Source organism: Agelaius tricolor, unplaced genomic scaffold (assembly GCF_023055355.1).
Source record: "Agelaius tricolor isolate 1412-34295 unplaced genomic scaffold, bAgeTri1.0.p SCAF_33, whole genome shotgun sequence".
Taxonomy (NCBI): domain Eukaryota; kingdom Metazoa; phylum Chordata; class Aves; order Passeriformes; family Icteridae; genus Agelaius; species Agelaius tricolor.
The window spans coordinates 2,429,771-2,450,579 of record NW_027269293.1 but is presented as its reverse complement, the minus strand read 5'-3'; the positions used below and the strand labels follow the sequence as shown (position 1 = coordinate 2,450,579).

The 20,809-nt window shown below is 58.8% G+C and overlaps 2 protein-coding genes and 1 non-coding gene across 4 annotated transcripts; 2 read left to right on the top strand and 1 right to left on the bottom strand.

Annotated features, from left to right (window-relative positions):
• The first annotated feature begins 1,370 nt into the window (after positions 1-1,370).
• Positions 1,371-7,916, top strand: GRIN3B (glutamate ionotropic receptor NMDA type subunit 3B). The gene is made up of 10 exons (XM_071452159.1): positions 1,371-1,814; positions 2,593-3,191; positions 3,619-4,669; positions 5,069-5,214; positions 5,366-5,481; positions 5,655-5,806; positions 5,892-6,056; positions 6,614-6,681; positions 6,802-7,140; positions 7,534-7,916. The coding sequence occupies exons 1-10, from the start codon at positions 1,371-1,373 to the stop codon at positions 7,568-7,570; spliced, it is 3,117 nt and encodes a 1,038-aa protein (XP_071308260.1). The 3' UTR covers positions 7,571-7,916.
• Positions 7,917-8,030: 114 nt separating this feature from the next.
• On the bottom strand, positions 8,031-20,345 carry TMEM259 (transmembrane protein 259). Of its 2 annotated transcripts, none has more exons than XM_071452160.1 (11): positions 19,710-20,345; positions 17,805-18,071; positions 17,386-17,551; positions 14,741-14,851; positions 13,725-13,847; positions 13,304-13,404; positions 12,403-12,460; positions 12,005-12,088; positions 11,480-11,612; positions 11,032-11,131; positions 8,031-10,416 (listed from the first exon to the last, which is right to left on the bottom strand). In XM_071452160.1, exons 1-11 carry the CDS (start codon positions 19,932-19,934, stop codon positions 9,610-9,612), a joined length of 2,175 nt encoding a protein of 724 aa, XP_071308261.1. In that variant the 5' UTR covers positions 19,935-20,345; the 3' UTR covers positions 8,031-9,609. The 2 variants fall into 2 exon arrangements, with proteins under 2 accessions (XP_071308261.1, XP_071308262.1); XM_071452161.1 differs by having other exon boundaries at positions 17,440-17,551.
• A 291-nt stretch (positions 20,346-20,636) lies between these two features.
• On the top strand, positions 20,637-20,743 carry LOC139602416 (U6 spliceosomal RNA). Its single transcript, XR_011683193.1, has one exon. It is a non-coding gene; the product is annotated as a U6 spliceosomal RNA (small nuclear RNA).
• The last annotated feature ends 66 nt before the right edge of the window (positions 20,744-20,809 follow it).

The window sequence follows — 20,809 nt, the reverse complement described above, 5'->3', positions numbered from 1 at the left end:
ACCAAGTGCAGATGATTTAAAGTGCATTTTAAAACCAGAGCATCTGAGCATCCCCAGCTCAGCTCCCGCCAGTTCCTGAGAAGATGCTTTTAGCTTAATCACTGGAGCTGTTCCTTTCCCTTCCTCTCCTGCTCCTCCTCTTCCTCCCAACGTTTTGGATCAACATTCATCAGCTGCAGCAGGGACTGTCACCCGGAGCCAGGGGCTGCAGCAGGGGCAAGAGGTGGGGGCACATCCCTGCTGCAGGGAGCCCAAAAGAAAAAAACCCCAGACCCCAGAGCTCCCTCCCAGTCATCCCACAGTGGGGTTCCTGTTGGGGTGCTGCATTCAGAGCAGAAGGGAGGATGGGGCTTCCCAGAGAGCCTCCCCATGCTGTGCCTGATGTTTGGGGAGGGGTTTGCATTCCAAGACCCTCCTGCATGGACAGTGAGGGCTGGGCTGTGCTGTGTTTATCCCTGCAAGGGGGGCCCGTGGTCAGGGGGATTCCAGCCCCCCATGACCCTCCGTGCTCTGGCAGGATCTGAGCTGCCCTCCCTGCAGGTCCAGCTCCGCAGGAGAATTCATTAGCTGTGACTCATTACATTTATCGATATTACATGAACCAATACTTTTTGCCAGATGGATTCTGGCTCCATCACTCATTTTTCCTTATTAATTTAGCGTGGCTCCTGCCCTGGTTGCTGGTGTTTGTGTGCTGGTGGCAGGGACCCTTGGGCTGGGTCGAGCCTCAGTTTCCCTGCTGAGGATGAGGAGGGTGACCCCACATCCCCTCTCTAAGCAGAGGAAGGCTGTGCTGCTGCTGCCCTTCTCCCCTTCCCCACGCAGCAGAAAAAAAATCGCTCAGCCCTGGAACCTCTGGGCCTCAGGACCCCCAGCTATTGAAGCTGCACCTCAGACTGAGGAAGGATGGAGGGGTCGGGCTGGGGTCTCTCCCGGGATGGAGGCTGCAGTTCACGGCTCGGGACCCACCCCAGGGGCTTTCCGTCGGAGGAGGAGGATGAGGAGAAGGAAGAGGAGGAACATCCCAGTGGTCCAGAGGTATCCGGGACCACCCTGGGATCAGCGGGCATCTCTGTGCCCGGGGCCCCGAGGGTGGCAGCGCTCGCAGGGCAGCAGCGCGGGTGGGGTGCGGGGAGGGGGGGACCCGCGCCGTGCGTGGGCGTGGACGGGGCGGCTGCGGGCGGGTCCGGCGCTGCTGCGTGGGCCGGGTCCGGCGTGACCCACGGCGCACCGGGGGCTGCGGGGCCTCGGCGCTACCCGGGGACGGGGGGGGCCCCGGCGGGACCCGGCCGGAGGTCCCTGCCCGTAGCCGGAGCGGTGCCCGGCGGAGCGCAGAGCGGCGGGGCCGGTGCGGGGCCGGTGCGGGGTGCATGGCGGGGCTGCGGGCGCTCTGGCTGCTGGCGGCGGCTCTGGGGGCGGCGGGGGGACACCCGCAACCCTGCCGCGTCCCGGCCCCCCCCGGGCCCAGCCCCGGCCCCACCGTGCGCCTCGGGGCGCTGCTGCCGCCCGCGCCCGCCCGCGCCCGGCTCCGCTCCGCGCTGGCCCGAGCCGCCGGTACCGGCCCCGGCCCCGGGGAGGTGACGCTGCCCCACAACCTCAGCCTGGAGGTGGTGGGGGGCGGCCCGGCGGCGCGGGACCCCGGCTCGCTGGCGCGGTGGGTGTGCGGGGCGCTGGCGGGGCGCGGCGTGGCCGCCGTCCTGGCGCTGCCCCGCTCCCGCCGGGAGCTGCTCCAGCTCGACTTCCTCGCCGCCGCCCTCCAGGTCCCCTTCGTCAGCATCCTGGACACCCGCTGGCCGCTGCCTTTCCGAGCGCAGGTGAGACCCGCAGCGCCGGCACTGCACGCAGCTCCCGTCCCCGCTCCCGTCCCTGCTCGCCGGCTCCGTCCTTGCTCCTGTCCCGGCTCCGTCCGTGCTCCTGTCCCGATCCCCGTCCCGGATCCATACCGGCTCTATCCCGATCCCCGTCTCGCTCCATACCGGTTCTGTTCCGCGGGTCCTCCTCCCGGCTCGGACCTGCCTCCGATCCCAATCCCGGCTCCGATTCCAGCTCCAATTCGGAATCCCAGCCACTCACTCATCCTTGCTGCATCCCGAGTACCGGGGCTCCATCCCGGCTCTGTTCTCCCTCTGTCTTCTCTTCCACCCCGGCCCCATCCCATCCTCATTCCCACCTCCATCCTGCCTCTATCCCAGCCTCATCCTGTGCCCCATCCTGGCTCTCTGTCTCCCATCTCAGCTCTATTCCAGCCCCCTCTTGGCCCTCATTCCAGCCCTATCCTGGCTCTATCCCAGCTCCCATCTCAGCTCTCTCCTGGCTCCTTGCCCAGCTCTGTCCCAGACCCAATTCCAGCTTTCACTCCAAGGTAAGTTCCCTGGTTCCTCTGGGGCTCTGCAGCCCTCAGCCCTGGTCCCTACTCCATTCTGTCTCTGAAGGGCTCTGGGACGTGTCCTGGCAGTGCATCCCAGACAGGAACTGGGCAGGGGATGGGCAGGGAGTGTGGGATGACCTCAGGGCAGGTGGGTCCATGTCTGGTGCTGCCTCTGGGCTCTTCCCATGGGCAGGGGCACAGCCAGGACCCTCGTGTGTTGGCAGAGCCCCTTCCACTTCCACATGGACCGGCAGAGCTCCCCGGAGACGCTGGTGGATGTGCTGGTGAGCGTCCTGCAGGCCAACGACTGGCACGAGACCAGCCTGGTGCTCTGCCACCCCTGGGACATCGACAGCTTCCTCGACCTCTGGGCCCAGCGTTCCCAGCTCTTCCTCCGCACTGTCCTGGACCTGGGCTACCTGGATGAGCCCAGGGCCGCCCGCTACCTGCAGCAGCACGGGGACCGTGTCAGGAGCCTCTCCAGCCCAGTGCTGCTGCTGGGCTGTGACCTGCACCGTGCTCGACTCATCTTCCAGGCTGCTGAGGAGTTGGGGCTGCCACCACAGGAATTCCACTGGATGCTGGGCTTCCCACTCAGCCCCAGTGAGCTGCAGACCGAGGGGCTGCCCCCGGGGCTGCTGGCCTTTGGGGAGGTGAGCCGGCCACCGCTGGAGCTCTTCGTGCAGGACATGGTGGGACTGGTGTCCCAGGCCATTGCCCAGGCTGCCCACGGCCTCCCTGACCCCGCACAGCTGCAGACCACGGGGAGCTGCAATGAGAGGCACCGGGCAGGCAGCGAGTCCCCAGGGCTCTTCCTTGCCCGGTAAGGGGGTGCTGGGGGCTCCTCTTTGCCTCATCCTGGCTCTGTGATATTGGGGTGCATGGGAGGGTTCTGCCCCAGACCTGGGATGGGGTAAGGGCAGAGCCAGGGGACCCCTGGGATGTGTGTGTGCAGCCACCACCATGGGGCTCAGCCCCAGGACATGGTTAGCACTGCACAGGGGGGATGTGTCACTTCAGATCTCCTTAACACTGCCCGAGCATGGTCACTCTATAAATATTAATAACTCTTGGCCCTGGCAGCACAGCGAGCTGCGGGGCAGCGCAGCAGGGCCGGATCCTGCCGCTCCTCCTTGACCTTGTCCCTGCCCACGTCGGGCACGTCCTGCTCTCAGCTCCCAGCCTCATTCCTCGGTCCCAGCTGACCCTGAGCCCTGAGCACCAGAGCAGTGAAACCCTTTCCTTGGCAGGTTCCTGGCCAACACATCCTTCCACGGCCAGACGGGGCTGGTGCGTGTGGAGAACACGGCGCTGGTGAGGCCAGAGCAGCAGTTCCGCATCTGGAGCCTGTGCAGGGACTCGCAGGGCGTCCCCACCTGGATGACAGCGGGCACCTGGAGCCATGGCAAGCTGGAGCTGGAGGAGGTCGTGTGGCAGAGCCAGAGGCAGCACAAGAGCCCCAGCGAGGCGGCTGAGGGGGCCCGGACACGGCTGCGGGTGGTGACACTGGTGGAGCACCCCTTTGTCTTCACCAGGGAGGTGGATGAAGAAGGGAACTGCCCGGCCGGGCAGCTCTGCCTGGACCCTGGCACAAACGACTCGGCCGTGCTGGACGCCCTCTTTGAGAAGATTGGCAGTGGCAACGGATCAGTGCCACAGGAGTACAAGAAATGCTGCTATGGGTACTGCATCGACCTGCTGGAGAAGCTGGCCGAGGACATGGCCTTTGATTTCGAGCTCTACATCGTGGGAGATGGGAAATACGGAGCCTGGAAGAACGGGCGCTGGACGGGACTGGTGGGGGACCTGCTCAGTGGCACGGCCCACATGGCCGTCACCTCCTTCAGCATCAACTCTGCGCGGAGCAAAGTCATCGACTTCACCAGCCCCTTCTTCTCCACCAGCCTGGGCATCCTGGTGAGGACCAAGGACACGGCGTCGCCCATCGGGGCCTTCATGTGGCCCCTGCACTGGACCATGTGGGTGGGCATCTTCGTGGCGCTGCACATGACCGCGCTCTTCCTCACCCTCTACGAGTGGAAGAGCCCCTATGGAATGACCCCTCACGGGCGCAACCGCATGAAGATCTTCTCCTACTCCTCAGCCCTCAACCTGTGCTATGCCATCCTCTTTGGGCGCACTGTCTCCAGCAAGACGCCCAAGTGCTGCACCGGCCGCTTCCTCATGAACCTCTGGGCCATCTTCTGCCTCCTGGTGCTCTCCAGCTACACGGCCAACCTGGCAGCTGTCATGGTGGGGGACAAGACCTTCGAGGAGCTCTCAGGCATCCACGACCCAAAGGTGAGCATGTCCTGCTGCTTCAGATGGGCTGGGAGAGGGCTGAAGGCCAGGGAAGGGGCTGAGAGGGGTCCTGTCCTTCTTTTTGCACCTTCCTTCTTCTCTCCAGCCCCAGTCCTGCATCTTGGTCCCTGCTAAGAGTGGGAGGGTCTCACAGAAAGCTTTGTGTGTGTATCCCACTGATGTTAAATCCCAGCCTCAGCTCCAGGGCAGGGGGAAGTGGGCTGAGTTCAGGCTGAGGCCGTTCTTGGGGAACCTCCTTCCCAGACACCCCCAAGAGCTGCTGCACCTCTGAGGCTGCCCAGACACCCTGCCTGGGACTCAGGGCTGGGGACACATCCCCAGGGAGTGGGGACGCATTCCTGGGGCCAGGGGTGCTGATGCTCTGGTGCCTCCTTCCAGCTCCATCACCCCTCACAGGGCTTCCGCTTCGGCACGGTGTGGGAGAGCAGCGCTGAGGAGTACATCAAGAAGAGCTTCCCCGAGATGCACGAGTACATGCGGCGCTACAACGTCCCCACCACCCCCGACGGTGTCACCATGCTCAAGTGAGGGGCAGGGAGAGCACGAGGGGTTCCCCCCACCTTTTACCCCTCCCAGGGCATCTTTTGTGCACCTCTGGGAGGGGTGTCAGGCTGGGGGGATGCTGAGCAAGGGGGGAGCAGCCCCTCCCTGAGCATCCCCCCCACGTCCCCATAGGACAGAGCCTGCCAAGCTCAACGCCTTCATCATGGACAAGTCACTGCTGGATTATGAGGTCTCCATCGACTCTGACTGCAAACTGCTCACCGTGGGCAAACCCTTCGCCATTGAAGGTTTGGGGGGCTGTGCTGGGAAGGGGATTCTGCTCTGTGTGTGTGTGATGGGGCTGGGGTCGTGCCCTACCACAACCACCCAGGGTGGGGAGGTGCCCCCTCCGTGGGTGGCACTGGGGGCTGCACCCTCTGTCCCAACACTGCCCCTTTCTCCCCCTCCTCACCGGGGCCAGGCTACGGCATCGGCCTCCCCCAGAACTCCCCGCTGACCTCCAACGTCTCCGAGTTCATCAGCCGCTACAAATCCTCGGGGTTCATCGACCTCCTGCACGACAAGTGGTACAAGATGGTGCCCTGCGGCAAACGCGTCTTCGCCGTCACTGAGGTGCGGCGGTGGTGCCTCGGCCGGGGAGGGGGCTCCGGGCTCTGACCCCCCCCGCAGCCCAGCCCACACCCCCTGCCCCCCGCAGACCCTGCAGATGGGCATCTACCACTTCTCGGGGCTGTTCGTGCTGCTGTGCATCGGGCTGAGCGGCTCCCTCCTCACCTCGCTGGGCGAGCACGTCTTCTACCACCTCGTCCTGCCCCGCATCCGCCGCAAGAAGAAATTCAACTACTGGCTGCACACCAGCCAGGTGGGGCCAGGGGAAGGGGCTTAGTGCCCCAAAGGCTCCTAACCCCATATGGCTGCTCCCTCCTAAACTGCACCACCTTCTCCAGCCATGGACCACCAACCCCTGTTTGAGCCCTGAACCAGACCATCACCCCCAGATCATCACCCTCCAGATCATCACCCCCAGATCATCACCCCCAGACCATCACCCTCCAGATCATCACCCCCAGATCATCATCCCCAGATCATCACCCTCCAGATCATCACCCCCAGACCATCACCCCCAGATCATCACCCTCCAGACCATCACCCCCAGATCATCACCCTCCAGATCATCACCCCCAGACCATCACCCCCAGACCATCACCCCCAGATCATCACCCCCAGACCATCACCCCCAGACCATCACCCCCAGATCATCACCCCCAGATCATCACCCTCCAGATCATCACCCCCAGATCATCACCCCCAGACCATCACCCCCAGATCATCACCTTCAGACCATCACCCTGCAATTAATCCCTGGCCTATTAACCTCCAATCCATCCCCCCAACTCACTCTTGCCATGTTCCCCACAGAAAATCCATCGGGCTCTGAACATGGGCACGGAGGAGCGGAAGAGCCAGCAGCTGAAGCTGGAGCAGAGGTACGGCTGGGACTGGGAGCCTGCCCTGCCCTCCTCCTCCTCCTTTTCCCAGCCAGGCTTCTGTGGGGCTGCGGAGGGAGCCCAGAGCAGCCAGATCCCAACTCGGCCCTCCCCACCCAGGTGCGAGCAGCAGCCGCGGTCGGTGCCGGCGGCAGCGCAGCAGCCCTGGGGCGCCCTGCGGAGGGAGGCGCGGCGGGTGCGCTTCCAGCTGGACAAAGCCCCCCCCGAGCAGGAGGGGTCCCCTCCGTGGCACCCCGGGAACGGGCGGCCGCCGCAGCCCCTGGACAGAGCGGCCGGCGAGAACGAGCTCCGGGAGCTGGAGGAGAAGATCCAGGAGATGCGGGAGCAGCTGCGGGCGGCGCTGCTGAGGAAGAGCGAGCTGGTGTCCGTGCTGGGCACCACCAAGGGCGGCCGCGCACTGCCCGCCCCGCTGGCCACCGAGGGACACCGGGAGGAGAGGTGAGATGGGGGCAGGGACCCCCCAAAACATGCCAGGGGCAGGGCAGGGCAGGGCAGGGCAGCTGCTCCTCCGGATCACAGCGGGAGTGGAAGGAAAAAAGGGAGGGGGGATGTCCTGGGGCTGCCCCAGCTCTGCGGCCTTTGTCTCTTCCCCCCTTTGTCCCTTCTGCCGGCAGTGGGGTTTGAAGGACCGGGAGATTCTTTTTGGGGGGTTGAGTTGGGGTGAGAGGCTCCCGCAGTGCCTGGACAAAGCTCAGCCCCACGCCCCCGGCTCTGTTTTTACACCGCGTAAATAAAGATGATCAAGAAAGCCCAAGTCTGCTTTTCCTCTCCCCCAAACGCAGCCAGGGCTGGCTGAGAACAACCCTTCCCCTTCCCCTCCTTCCTCCGCAGGCCCAGCTCAGCCCCGCCGCAGGACGGCCGCGATTAGGAGGAGGAGGAGGAGGAGGAAGAGGAAGCTCCCCCATGCACGGGGCAGGACAGGCCGAGACCGGAACCTCCCTCTGGAGAGGCAGCTCCAGCTCCAAACCCGGGCTGATCCCAGAGCCACCGCAAAGCAGAACCGGAGCCTTCCTCGGGCGGAGGGTGAGCGATGGAGAGGCCGCACGGGGAGCGGGACAGGCTCGGCTCAGGGCTGAGGATGAGGAACAGCTCCCCATGCCCCCACGGGCGGCTGTGGAAGGAGCCAGCCCTGCAGCCCTGGCACGGAGGCTGCCCCAGCAGCACCGAGCATGGCCGGGGCAGGGCTGGTGCTCAGCCCTCTGTCCCTGCACAGTGCACGGGGACAGATGGTGACACCCCAGGACTGAGCATTGCACCCCCCTGCCCCCAGGACTCCCACACATCAGCCCAGCACAGCCGTGGGCAGGACATGGGGCAGCGCTGCAGGAGCTGTTAAGAGATAATATTTATTATTATATACAAACACATTTTGTACATTAATTAAATAGAATGAACTCTACTCTTCATTCATCAAATCATTTGGTTTGGTGTCCCCCCTTCCCCTCCCACCCACTCCTCTGAAAAGCCCGTGGTCATTGCTGGCACTCCAGAGGCTGGGAGCCAGTTGGCCACAAGGTTCCTTCTCAGGAGTGAGGGCAGCAGCAAGATTTGACCTGCTGGTCACAGCAGGGTCCCCCCTGCCCTGGAACAGCACCATGGCTGCGCCAGGTAAAAAGGAAAAAAAAAACCAAAAAGGGGGCACCCAGGTGGGAAAGGCAGAGGGGTGAGGAGGGGGCTCTGAGCCCCCCCGTGTTGATAAGGTAACACTGAAACGCACGGAGCCCCCCGAGGGCCAGGGACTCCAGACACTGCTCAGCCATAGGGGAAAAACACTGAACTCAGGGACATCTGTGCAGGGACCCAGCTGTCCCCAAGAGAGCCAAGTGCCCACAGGTCACCTCCTGTCCCTGCCCTGTCCCACCATGGTTCTCCCAGAGCTTCATCCTGCCTCGCTCTGCTCCACCTCCCTGCACAAACCCTCCCTGGCATGGATCTGGCCCCTCTGCAGGGTCCACAGGCAGCCCCCCAGCTCAGCCCCCTGGGACAGGGCAGGCTCTGCCAGCCTCACCTCCACTGCCAGGGAAACGTGGGAAAACCAGCTGAAATGTCTTGGCTTTAGTGTTTTGGTTCTTTGCTAAATCAGCTCATGCAACAATCCAGGCATGAGGAGCCGCTCTCTCCTCTGGGATGGGGCTGATCCTAAACACAGACGTGTCCCCCAGGAGGGACAAGGCACTGGAAAGCAGCTGCTTCACCCAGGGCAGAGCTGTGCAGGACAGAGCTGCTGCCCTCACCCCACTGCAGCACAGCTCCCTCCAAGCATCACTCGTGGCTCCTGGGATGGCAGCTCCCACCTGCACACAGCACCTTCCACCTCCCAACCCACCCACCAAGGGAACTTTAAGGACAGAAAAAAAGGGGCTGAACTGCAGCTTTCTGCTTTGGTTGTGCCCTAGCCTGGGCAGACTTTGTGCCTGGGGAAGGGAAGAGCTCCTCCTCCCCTCAGGAGCAGGAAAGGTGACCAGGAATCACCTCTGTGGCTCTCCCACAGGGGCTGGACACTGCCTGTTCCACCCACTCCTACTCTAACCACAAAGCTGCCACACCTGTGGCCTGTCCCAGGTCAGCTCCCACCTGGGATCAGCACCTGGACTGCAAACACAGCTGCAGGGGCAAAGCCAGGGATCGGGGGACAAGGAAAAGCCAGGGCAGGAGCAGGGCAGGGTGGGAACAGGTAGCTGGCTCACCTGTGGCCTCAGAGGAGCCAGGGGACCAAAACCCCCCATCCTTCCCACAGCCCCCCCAGTGCCTTCCCTAGGGGAGGGAGGTCACAGCAGCCCTGCTCTGTCCCAGCTGCTCCGGCTCTGCTCAGAGGGATCCATGGGTTAAGGATGATGGTGAAGTGAGAAATAGTAACAAACAAAATCCAAATGTCTTCCTGGCAGTCCAGAGTGACAGCAATGGGGCTCAGGACAGGTTCCTGGAGCTTGGCTCTGAGCTGGGCGTTCTCTCTGCTGGTGCTGGGCAGGGGCTGCTCTCCCCCCGGTCCTCCAAACCTCTGTCCTGGTCACTGTCCCCCCCTGAGGCTGGCAGGGGCTCTGCCACGCCGCTGCTGCCCGTGCAGTTTTTACCACCGGCTTTTGCTCGGCTGTTTGAGCCCTCCAGAGCCTCAGTCTGCTTGGGAAGGGAGGAGCTGGGGACCACCCCCTCCTGCAGCGGGGCAAGAGGGGCAGCCCCAGCAGCGGGGGAAGCATCTGCTGCAGCCACCACGGACGTTGAGGTGACCTCGATGGTGATGGAGCCCACGGCCGTCTCCGGGTGCTCGCTGCTGACCCTGATGCGAGCGACCAACCCCGAGGCCGCGGCCGCCTCCTGAGGGGTCCCGTTGGCCACGGCCTCGTGCACCACGGTGGGCTCCAGCAGGGTGCTGCTCAGGTCAGACAGGAACGAGGCCTCTGTGACGATGGCGGCCGTCTCTGCCACCCAGTTGAGGTCGCTGCCCACGGAGGCGGCGGCGGCGGCGATGACGCTGGAGGCCTCGCCGGGGCTCAGGGCGGCCGGAGCGCCGCCCTCCCCGAGGGGCCCGGGGGCCAGCGGGGCTCGGCGGGGCCCGGCCTCCACCGGGGCGGCCGTGGTGTTGTTGTTGAGGTTGTCCTGCAGCGTGGTCTGGGTGCCCTGCCCGACCTGCTGGTTCTGCAGCAGCATCTCCTGGATGCGGATCTGCTGCAGGATGGCTGGCAGCTCGTAGTGGTGGAAGAAGTAAATCATCGAGTGCTGGCGGAGGAAAGGGAAAGGTGTCACAGGCCACCACATCCCAAGTAAACCAAACTTCTCCTGAAGAATCCTGCTGCTCTGACACCAGCAAGTTTGCAAAGATTTATCCCTTCCACTATGATACTGCAAGCTGCTTTATAGTTTCTCTCTGAAGACAGGCACAGAGTACAACCCCTCTCCACTTTCAAAGGCTGGGAAAAGAAGGATGACAGCATTCCTCTGGCCCATCCTCTATTCCCTGTCCCCACCCTGCAGCAGGTCAACAACCAAATTCACCCAACAGGTATGCTTGATCCAGGATATCAGTCATAAGCTTGGAGCTGATCCCACCAGCACTCCTCACTGGACAGGCCTGAAGAGTTCCTCTGCAAGGCAGACCCTCCCCAGCATTTATTCCAGAAGGACAGAAATCCTTCCCAACAGCCCTGTGGCATCAGGTTATTGTCAGTCCCATGGCTGGACTGGAGGCAGCAATCCAAACATCCACAGCCTCATTCTGCTGCTCCATTTCCACACCAGGCTCAATTCCATCTCTTAGAGAAATGAGGATCCCTTCTTCCAACCCAGCTGGAGAGGAAGTGTGACAAAGCCCCCCAAGGTGCAGCAGGGACTCACCTGGATGAAGAGCCAGGAGGTGACAAGAGCCAGGCTGCTGTACTGCCCGTTGAAGCGGTAGTGGTAGGCGTAGAAGGCAAAGTGGTACAAGTAGAAGAATCTGGACAAGAAAGCAAGAAAAATCAGGAAAATATGAGCTCCCTTCTCTCCCAACACCAGCCTGAGCTGGGGCACTTCAGAGGGAGTGACAGAGACTCATTAAACAGATAATTAGAGTATGAATAGGACAAAACAAGAGGCTGGGGAAGATCAAGGTGATTCCAAGACCCAGGCCCAAATCCAAATTGGAAAAATTTCACTTTGGACCCTGTGACGTGTGGGGCAGCTCTCGAGCAGCCACACAAATAACACCCTTAGGAGAGGAGGCTGTTGTGCCTGGGGTGCTGGGAAGGATCAGAGCAGCTGGGGGAGGACAGGCAGAGGGAATGTGGCCACAGGCAGCCCTCACCTGAGCCAGTGCCTCTTGCTGGTGTTGGTGTGGCAGCAGATGGCGTCGTACTGGTCTGCCAGCCACACGATGAGGATGATGTAGAAAGCAGTTGTGGTGTCATTGAAGAACTCAGACATTATGGCCTCCATACCTGGGGACAGAGGGGACATCAGCTACAGCCAAGGATGCTCTGCCTGCCACATCCCACAGATCAGCTGCGTCTTGCAGCGCAGATTTTGGGAGGTTTTGCTGCTTTTTAAATTAAAATTGTACAAATGCAACGTGGCCACACAGTGCAAGTCTGCAACGAGCTCCAGGGACGGACAAAGCTTTGGATTCTGGGATTTCCCAACAAACTGCTGCTTTTCCAGGGGACCCAGAAGGACAATGGAGCTGACTGTGCCATCAAATTCCAGAGCCTTCTGCCTTGTGATGAGCAGCCACAGTAACCACCTGCTGTGGCCAGCTGGGAACAGGGAATTAGACTTCCCACAGATCCCAGAGGGACGTGCTGCAGACACAAGCAGTGAAGCAAGTCCTTACCGACCAGAGCCAGGATGACAGTGAGGAGTGGAGCAGCAGGGAATGCAATGGTCATGTTCATCTCCAGCATCTGCAACAGGTCAACTGCAAGAGGAAAAACAGGCTGAGGCACAGAGAGGATGGAGGGCCACAGAACCCTCCACCCCACAGTGCTGTCTGCTCAGTGCAGCCACATCCTCTGTCCCCAGCCAATGCTTCTCAGGACAGAGAATAAGCTCTGGGAAGTGCAGTGGGAGCAGGAGGATGTACTCTCTGTGCAGCTACAGGTAGGACCCTTCTAAACTGGATCTAATGATCCTCAAGGTCCTTCCAACCCAAACCTGCTGTGACTCTACAATACCCCGTGCTGCAGCAGGCACAGTACCCAGCACAACCCCAAGCCCTCGGCCAGTCCTTACCAATGAAGACAAAGATCTGATGGTGTGAGTAGCGCAGCAGCATGGAGACAGAGAGAGTCTGGAAGAGGAGAGAGAAGGGGAGGCAGATTAGAGCCCCACGGGTGCGGGAGTCGCTCGGAATCGCAGTGCGGCACAGACCCAGGCGAGTCTGGGCTTGCACATCCCACGTTCATTAGCTGGAGCTGTGCAGAGCCATTTCCCAAAGAGTAATTAGAGCTTCACAAACAGCAATTAATCTCTGTGCTGCTGCAGGGGAACAGACAGTAAGGGATTTGTTTGTAAAGGGACCAAGCCTGAATGTTTGCACTGGGGCCACACCAACCCACAGAGCTGGGAGCAGGGATTTTCCCGTGCTCCATCCCGCTCCTCCCTGCACTCAGTTCCTCCTCAGTGCCCGCAGTGTGATTGTGCACAGACCTGCCCCATGGGTGGGACAGCCACACACAAAGAGACAGTCACCCACAGCCACCCAAGACAGCAAACACCAGGTAGTTATGGCTTGGGATCTTGTCTGATGTGTATCTGAAAACATCTTGTCTCACACATCATCATTTGGTTTATCTTGATCCCTCCTGGCAAATCAGTCTGGGCTGTTCTTAAAAGTCTCAGAGGACAAATGTCTGCACTCTGTACTGACAGCTGGAGTGTTTTAAGGACACTAAGAAATTAACAGCAGCTCCCTTTTGACAACAAAACCAACACTGCATTTTAGGTCAGCCCTACTGTTCATTCCACTGGTGGACTTCAGGAACTTTAAAAAAAACCCCAAACAAACAGAAACATGCCCAAGAGTAAGGCCTCATCCTCCACCAACTACACTTTAAAAGCAGATGAGAGCTCTGCTGTATCACCAGGCACTCAGTGCCCAGCACCAGGCACTGCCCAGCTCACAGTGACTTACGAAGATGACCATGATGACGAAGGCTGCCAGGTAGGACGTCCTGGCCATCCACATGCTGACAAAGCGATAATGCTCCCCAGACACCACGTTGCGAAGGAAACCTGGAGAAAAAGCACAAACACAAGCTCAGTGTGATTAAACCACAGACTAAGAACCAAGCTCCAGTGCCTGCTGAAGAAACAGGATTTGGAGCAAATCCTCAGGGCAGCACTCATTGTCATGCAGGGCGGTGAGGTGGGAGGAAATCACGTTTCCAGACACCTCTCCCCTCCTGCCTCTCTCGTTTTGTCCTTGACAATAACACAGGGAGCTGCTCCCTGCATTACAGATTAATCAATAGTCAGAAGATGATAGTCAGGCACCCACAGAACAAACACCCACTGCTCCAAGCAGCCTCTGCTGAGACTCCTCCAGGCCTTACCTTTGTTTTCCTCATTTTCAGCTAAAGCTTTGACACTGGACATCAGGATATCATCGTAGCCCAGGAACTCATCCAGCAGCAGGCGGCTGAACCTGTCCCCAAAGCACTGATCCCTCGTAGGATCTAGAGAGAACACAAAAAACCTTTCACACTGTTCACACCTGGAGCCACAAAGGCACAAGGTGAGGGATACTTGTGCCACCAGAGCTGTGTCTGTATGTGGACTTGGGGCAGTAAAACCAAACCTGGGAGGACTGGGAGGGAAAATCTCACCCCCCCTGACAGATCCAGCCACACTGAAGTGCAAATGGCAGTCGGGCCCTAAGGACTGTCAGGGATGTCACACTCTGTGCTGGCACAGACACAAAGGGAATTTGCCCTCTAGGCTTGGCCTGTCTCTGGGGCTCACCCTGACTGCTCATGACTGCACAGGAAAGCTGCTTAACCCCCATCCAGCTCTGCTTCAGCTTGAGTGGGAGGAAGTGATGAGCTCCTCTCAGGTTGCTGCACTAACAGATACAGAGGTTCACAGGCACGAGAAGGTCTGAGGCCGTGTTCCTGGCTTGGACAGGTTTTAACAGAGCAAATGCCAGGACAGGAGAACACTGTTTGGGGAAATGACCTGCTGGTGCCCACAGGGGCACAGCAGCACACACAGCGTGACAGATCTGTGAGCACTGTCCCCTGCTCCTGCACAGCTGCTCTGGCCACCAAGCTCTAACTGCTGCTCAGAGCTTCAGTGCCTTCTGCCAGGGAGAGAGCTCTTCCCTGCTCCATGTGGGAAAACTGTGCTGGGCATGACATCAGGGCTCACTGAACCAGGCTCCACCATTTCAGAAAGCTCCTCTGAAAAGCTGTGACCTACTAAAGGCAGACAGGCTGCACAATGCAGCTCTCCTGCATGGGAAGTGAGCACCATCAGCTTCAGGAAGAGTTCCCAGAGATGGTGTGGAGGTCTCTGCACTGCAGGTACCCACCCCTGAGCCTCTGCCCTGCCCAGGCTGCCTCCCACTCACCCAGGGTCACCACCATGACGGGGATGCTGAGGCGCTGCCGGGTGCTCTGGGACAGGCGCAGGAAGCCGTATTCCAGAGAATATTCCACAATGTACTCCTCCTGTGGCCACACTGGGAGAGAGACACAGGGACATAGATCAATACCCACATCTGCAAACAGCCAGCACGAAAAAAAACCCTCCCTCCCATCAGGTTCTTGAAAAGGGAATTGGGGTTGCAAGGTGCAGGAAGCCATATTCCAGAGAATATTCCACAATCTACTCCTCCTGTGGCCACACTGGGAGAGAGACACAGGGACATAGATCAATACCCACATCTGCAAACAGCCAGCACGAAGAACAGCCCCTCTGGGCTCCCTCCCTCCCTCCCATCATGTTCTTGAAAAGAGAATTGGGGTTGCAAGGTGCAGGAAGCCATATTCCAGAGAATATTCCCCAACGTACTCCTCCTGTGGCCACACTGGGAGAGAGACACAGGGAGACAGACTCAACACCCACATCTGCAAACAGCCAGCACAAAAAAAAAACCCTCCCTCCCATCAGGTTCTTGAAAAGGGAATTGGGGTTGCAAGGTGCAGGAAGCCATATTCCAGAGAATATTCCACAATGTATTCCTCAATTCCTCCTGTGGCCACACTGGGAGACTCAACACAATCTGCAAACAGCCAGCACAAAAACAGCCCCTCTGGGCTCCCTCCCTCCCATCATGTTCTTGAAAAGGGAACTGGTTGTAAATGTGGGCTCCAGGCTTCCCTCAACCAATTAAACATCAATCAATACAAACTCTTTGGGATTACAGCCCTTGACATTAGTCCTTAATGTGGGATTTCTGGGAAAGCTTCAGGGCAGCAGTTCCAAGTTCTGCCCAAACCCTGCCCACACCTTTGCCTGGCAAGCCCAGAGCCACCGGTTCTTGCTTTGCTCAATTTCTGCTTCCCATGTTGTTTGGGAAGCAGCAGGAAAATCCACTTTACACCTGCTGAACACCAAGTAAATGCTCCAGAGGCGAGAGCCCAGCACTTCCCAGGGGACTGAGGTCACTGCTGCAATTACATGTCAGAAATGAAGGCAGCAGCAATTACAGCTTTCCCAAAAACTGGTGGGGCCTGAAGTTTTCCTGCTTTGGTTTTTGTTTTTTTTTAAGAAAGCTTCCAAAGAGATGCTTTTTTGCTACATCATCTCTGAAAGGACAAAACCTCCTGCTAAGCCAGAGCCAAGCAATTTAATCCCTGCTCTTTCAGACTGCCAGGGTGTATCTCCAGGAGGGGGGAGGCAGCTGTCAGGCAGCTCCCAGCACCACCCACAGTGACAGTTAAAGGGACACAAGAACTGAACAGCCACACACCTGACCCAGCACTGACAGAGATCTCCTGATCCCCTTATTGGGCAGCAAACACAAGCTGGGCTGTTGGGTTTGTCTTTTGTTTCCATTATAAACAGTTTTAAGCTCAAAAGGAAATCAAGGGTTTAAATATCAACAAACAATTACTTCCTTTGTATAATAAAATATTTTTTTCATGGTAAAATATTCTGACTAAACATAAAATTTGGTGTGCTGAGAAAACAGAAAACCTGGAAAAAATAATAAAATCAGGTATTTGGGAATGAATTAAAGATGTGAATTTTGTAACTAATCTGGGAAACAGCCTGTTCTCTTCCTCTCCTTTTCTGGATTGTTTCCAACCAAGCATTCAGCAAAACAAGGGACTTCCCACCAGTGCCCCAGCCCAGCACAACCTGGGCACCAGCAACAAAGGTCCAGCACCAAAAACATTCACCGCTCTCTGGTCTTAATGACCTTTAATTCAGGGCTAATGAGCTCTGGATGAGCATCAAGACAGTGTCCAGTCTCATCCTCCTCCACAGCCACAATCCCAGTGTGTCTGCAGAGCAAACAATTCCAGCATTCACAGGGACAACAGCGGGGTGAAAGAGGCCAACTTCTGGCAAATTTTGTGGAAAAAGCCAAAGAATCCAAGTCCACATCTCTATTTTAAGATAAATATTCCTTACTACATTTCCTACCTTAACCACTAGAAACAGAAGTTTTTCCACACTGGAATTCCATTTTAAATAATACAAAGCTACTAAATCTGCCTCTGGAATTTACAAGTGCTGAGCAGCTTAGGTCAGGCAGGAAAAGGGTGGGATAAGGCCAGGGAACATCCGAGTGGAACAGCAGTGCTGTATTGCAATCCACCAAAACCCGCTGGGTGGCTTTTGGGATTAATTAATTGTAGCAAATTGGCTGCTCCAAGTGCTGGTGTTGGCTCAGCACCCAGAACACAGCCCAAACCCTGCTCATGTCACTGTCAGGAGATCCCTGTGGATTGCAGGGGACAGTGAATGGATCAGAACAGGGGGTTCAGGCTCATTTGAGATACCATAGGAACCTGCCAGGACAGGAGCTTTGTTCACCTGTGGTTGATCTGAAACCTCTTGGCCTGGCAAATTTTTTAACCCAGCCTCCCCCCAGCCCCAGGGCAGAGCTTGCTGTGGGTCTGCTGTTAGTACTGACAGCATTATCCCCAGGAAGACATTGAAGGTCACCGTGCAGGTGCCCCAAGGAGCCAGGATGGGACGTGTGGGGAGGAGGATGATGATGGGAGGAAGGAGGAGCACAGGTAGCAGTGAAGGTGTGATTACCTGCTCGGGCTAGCATCTCAAACTCGGACACAGTCTCCCGCAGAGGCTGCATACCTTTAGTGGCTGCGTCACTAAACGAGAACTCCTGGCTGTCGTTGTGGGGCAGCTCAGTGCTGCTCACCCGGGATGGCTTGAGGAACACCTTGGGCTCGATATCCAGCTCAAACTGTTGGAAAACCAGAGTAGGGAAAGCCACATCAGCAGCCTTCTTATTGCACCTGCCACGCTCTCTCTATCCACACCAAGGCCTAACCCCACAAAAGACGTTTTCTCTGGTTTTCCTTTCTGTGTTAAACCATCAGAGACCAATGTGGGGATTCAGGAGCAGCCAAGGAACAGGCTTTGTTTCCAAAAGACCAAGGAATCACACAGAGACTTCACTCCCAACCACGACTTCCCCCCAGCGTACACATCCTTACCTTGATGGAGCTGTTTTCAAACATATCCACAGTCATTTCTTCCTCTTCCTCCTCCTCTTCCTCGGTCGTGGACTCAACCACCATTCCTGGGAACTTCTCCACGCCGCAGAACTGCAGGAAGATGGGGGCCCGGCTGGAGTTGCGCTGGATCTCCACCCTCAGGATGCCATCGCGGGGCCACTTGTCCCGCACGTGCTCCAGGCAGTTGATGGGAGAGCGGGAGAAGGCGATGTGGATGTAGGCCAGGATGAAGAGCACAAAGAGAGCCTAAAGGGCAGGAGACAAGGCAGACACTGTCAGACCCCCCCCAGTTATCACCAGCTCTTCTCTGCCTGTGAAACACCAGAATAATCTGGGCGAGCGGATGAGAGTTTGATGCTTCTCTGCAGCAACAGGGCAGCAGCCAGACCATGGCATTCCAGCAAGACACCAGGAACCAACTGCTCCTGCTCGTGAGAGCTGACAGTGACAGTCTTCTGAAAGCTCAGGTCCTGCATCCAACAGTGTCCCCAAAACCCACCACACACAGCACCAGTGTGGGATGAGGCACACTGAAGGAAATGGAAACACATCCCTGCCTTCCAACCCTTCCCTCCTCAGCACAAAGAGTTTCCTGCTGAAACCTAGAGAAGCCTGCCCAGCTTTTTAAAGGCAGAATAAAGAAAACTCCAAGCAAACCAACCCACCCCTGGGCAGGATGACCCAAACCCAGATCTGCTGTCCCAAAGAACAGGAGGCTGAGCTGGCCCCCGAGGCCATGCACAGAGCACCACAGCTCCCTGTCCTGCCTCCATCCCAGGAACAGCCATAAACCACAGCAAAGCAGGGTGGAATAAAAAAAACTCATTCCCTGGAGTGAACAGAGACGTCCAAAGTTCAGAGCTCTGAGCACAGCTGGCACAGCGAGCGGCACTGCTGAGCTCAGAGCGCCCTTCCCAACCACCCTGCTCTGCTCTGTCCTCATCAGCCCCGCTGTCCTGACCTATTTGTGATGAACAAACAGCCTGGTAAACACCACTCTGCAGAGGAGCTGCACAGGGACATGTGAGGGAAGCTAAAGCAGAGCCACCTCCCTGGCTGCAGGAGCCACAGAAGATCCAGGGGTAATTCCAGGGCTCGGGATGGGAATGTGGGTACCCACTTCCCTCCTGCCAGCAGCTGGAGGAGAGCTGGGAGCAGGCTGCTGACCCCTGGCCCTGCAGGCTGCTCTCCACAGAGCCCTGAGGAAGTTATTCCTTGTCTGGGAGGAGCTGGGATCAGAGGCAGAAGCACAACAAACTGCTCCCAGCCACTCTGCCTGACCACTGCACCGTTAGCACTATCCCTGTCCCAGCCGGTTTGCCGGGATGCAGATGGACAACTGGGAGAGGGAACGGGGATGTGGAAAACCCAAACGTCACCTGAAAGGGTAGAAAACCTATCTGTGCAGCATGAGAGAAGCTGTGTTGAATGTTTTCTTGCTGAAACCTAGAGGAGTGTGCTGCTGTTGCCTGGCAAGCTGCTCTCCCCTTCTCCTTTCTCTAATTTCCCACCCTGGAAGCCGTGGAGCAGGAAGACAAGACTCCAGCAAAAACTCCAACAATCCAGTAGGTCATGTGGGAAATGTATCCAAAAAGTGCCATTGCTAGGAAACAGAAAATGAAACCAGCCTGGCTGCCCAGCAAGCTGGCTCAGCAATTTCTTTTTGATTTACAGATCTGGAAGAGCTCCAGAGTGAGGGAACACCGGGACCACCACGGAGACCAATGTTTCCCTAACAGGAGGGGCCCGCGGGAGCTCCAGGGACGGCTCGGTGTGCGTGGGCCAAACACAGCCTGCTACCTCCGGTAGAGGCAAGACTTTTGGTGTTTCTAATGAAACTCCTGCCCTCAGCCCGGCCGCGGGCTGGGAGGAGCTGCCCCTCACCTTGAGAAGAACGAAGAACTCGAAGACGCGGCGGAAGGAGGGAGGGAAGAGGCGCGCGTAGGTCACTGCCATCTTGAAGAACAGTGCGTGGAAGAGGCGGTCCCGCACGTTGATCAGGGGGTTCTGGTTGAGGTTGGGGTTGCGGACGCCGCGGTTGTTGCCGCCGGCGGCCCCGGCGTTGTTGGCCGGGTGGTGGTTGTTGGCGTTCGGCTGGTTCTCGGACATCCTGACGGCGGGGCCGCTGAGGGCTGGGCCCGAAAATGCTGCTGCTCCTCCGCGGGCCGGGCTGGGGCCGGGCGGGCGCGGCACCGGCGCTGCCTCCGTCCCCCTCCCCGGCCCCTGCCCGGCGCAGACGCCTCGGGGTGGCGGCGGGTCAGGCCCGACGGGTCAGGCCTGGGCGCTTAGTGGTGCCCGGTAGCTGCGCGGCCGGGGCAGACGCATCAGGGACGTGGCTGCCGGGATGTCCCCGCGGCCATGGAGGTCTCTCGGCGGGGCGGGGAGGCGCGGCGTGGCCCGGGAGCGGCTCGCGGCTCAGCTGTCCCGGCGCGGTCCCGTCCCGTCCCTTAGCGCTCCGCCGCCATTTTCCTCCGCCGGCCACGGCGGCTCGTGCGCGTGCGCGCGCACGCGCGCCCAGGGCACGACGGGACGGTGGAGGACACGCTCCGTACCTGGCCCCGCCTCCATGCAAATGAGGGGCTCTCCCACGATGCACCGCGCGCGGGCGTCACTCGGTGCGGCCGTTTGGCCTCGAAAATGGAAAGAATTTCACCAAAAGGGAAGATTTAGAATAAAAAAATTAAAACGCATCGCCTGGGAGAATGATCGTGTGAAGAAAAACGCAGGCGCCAAAAAAGAGACTAGCTCGTGCTGAGGTAAAAGTTATCAAAAGTGGGAGGTTTAAATAGCCCTGCGGGTGCAGCGCAATTCGTGCTCGCTTCGGCAGCACATATACTAAAATTGGAACGATACAGAGAAGATTAGCATGGCCCCTGCGCAAGGATGACACGCAAATTCGTGAAGCGTTCCATATTTTTTCCCGGGCACGGTCTCGAAGCCTCTCCCCGGGGCGACCCTTTTGCTCCCCCGAGAGCGGCACGGGG

Coding starts and splice junctions, on each gene's coding strand:
- GRIN3B (XM_071452159.1), top strand. CDS start 1,371: ATGGCGGGGCTGCGGGCGCTCTGGCTGCTGGCGGCGGCTCTGGGGGCG. Junction 5,215..5,365: donor GACGGTGTCACCATGCTCAA/GTGAGGGGCAGG, acceptor ACGTCCCCATAG/GACAGAGCCTGCCAAGCTCA. Junction 6,057..6,613: donor ACTGGCTGCACACCAGCCAG/GTGGGGCCAGGG, acceptor TGTTCCCCACAG/AAAATCCATCGGGCTCTGAA.
- TMEM259 (XM_071452160.1), bottom strand. CDS start 19,934: ATGTCCGAGAACCAGCCGAACGCCAACAACCACCACCCGGCCAACAAC. Junction 18,072..19,709: donor AGTTCTTCGTTCTTCTCAAG/GTGAGGGGCAGC, acceptor CCTGCCCTTTAG/GCTCTCTTTGTGCTCTTCAT. Junction 17,552..17,804: donor TTGAAAACAGCTCCATCAAG/GTAAGGATGTGT, acceptor GTTTTCCAACAG/TTTGAGCTGGATATCGAGCC.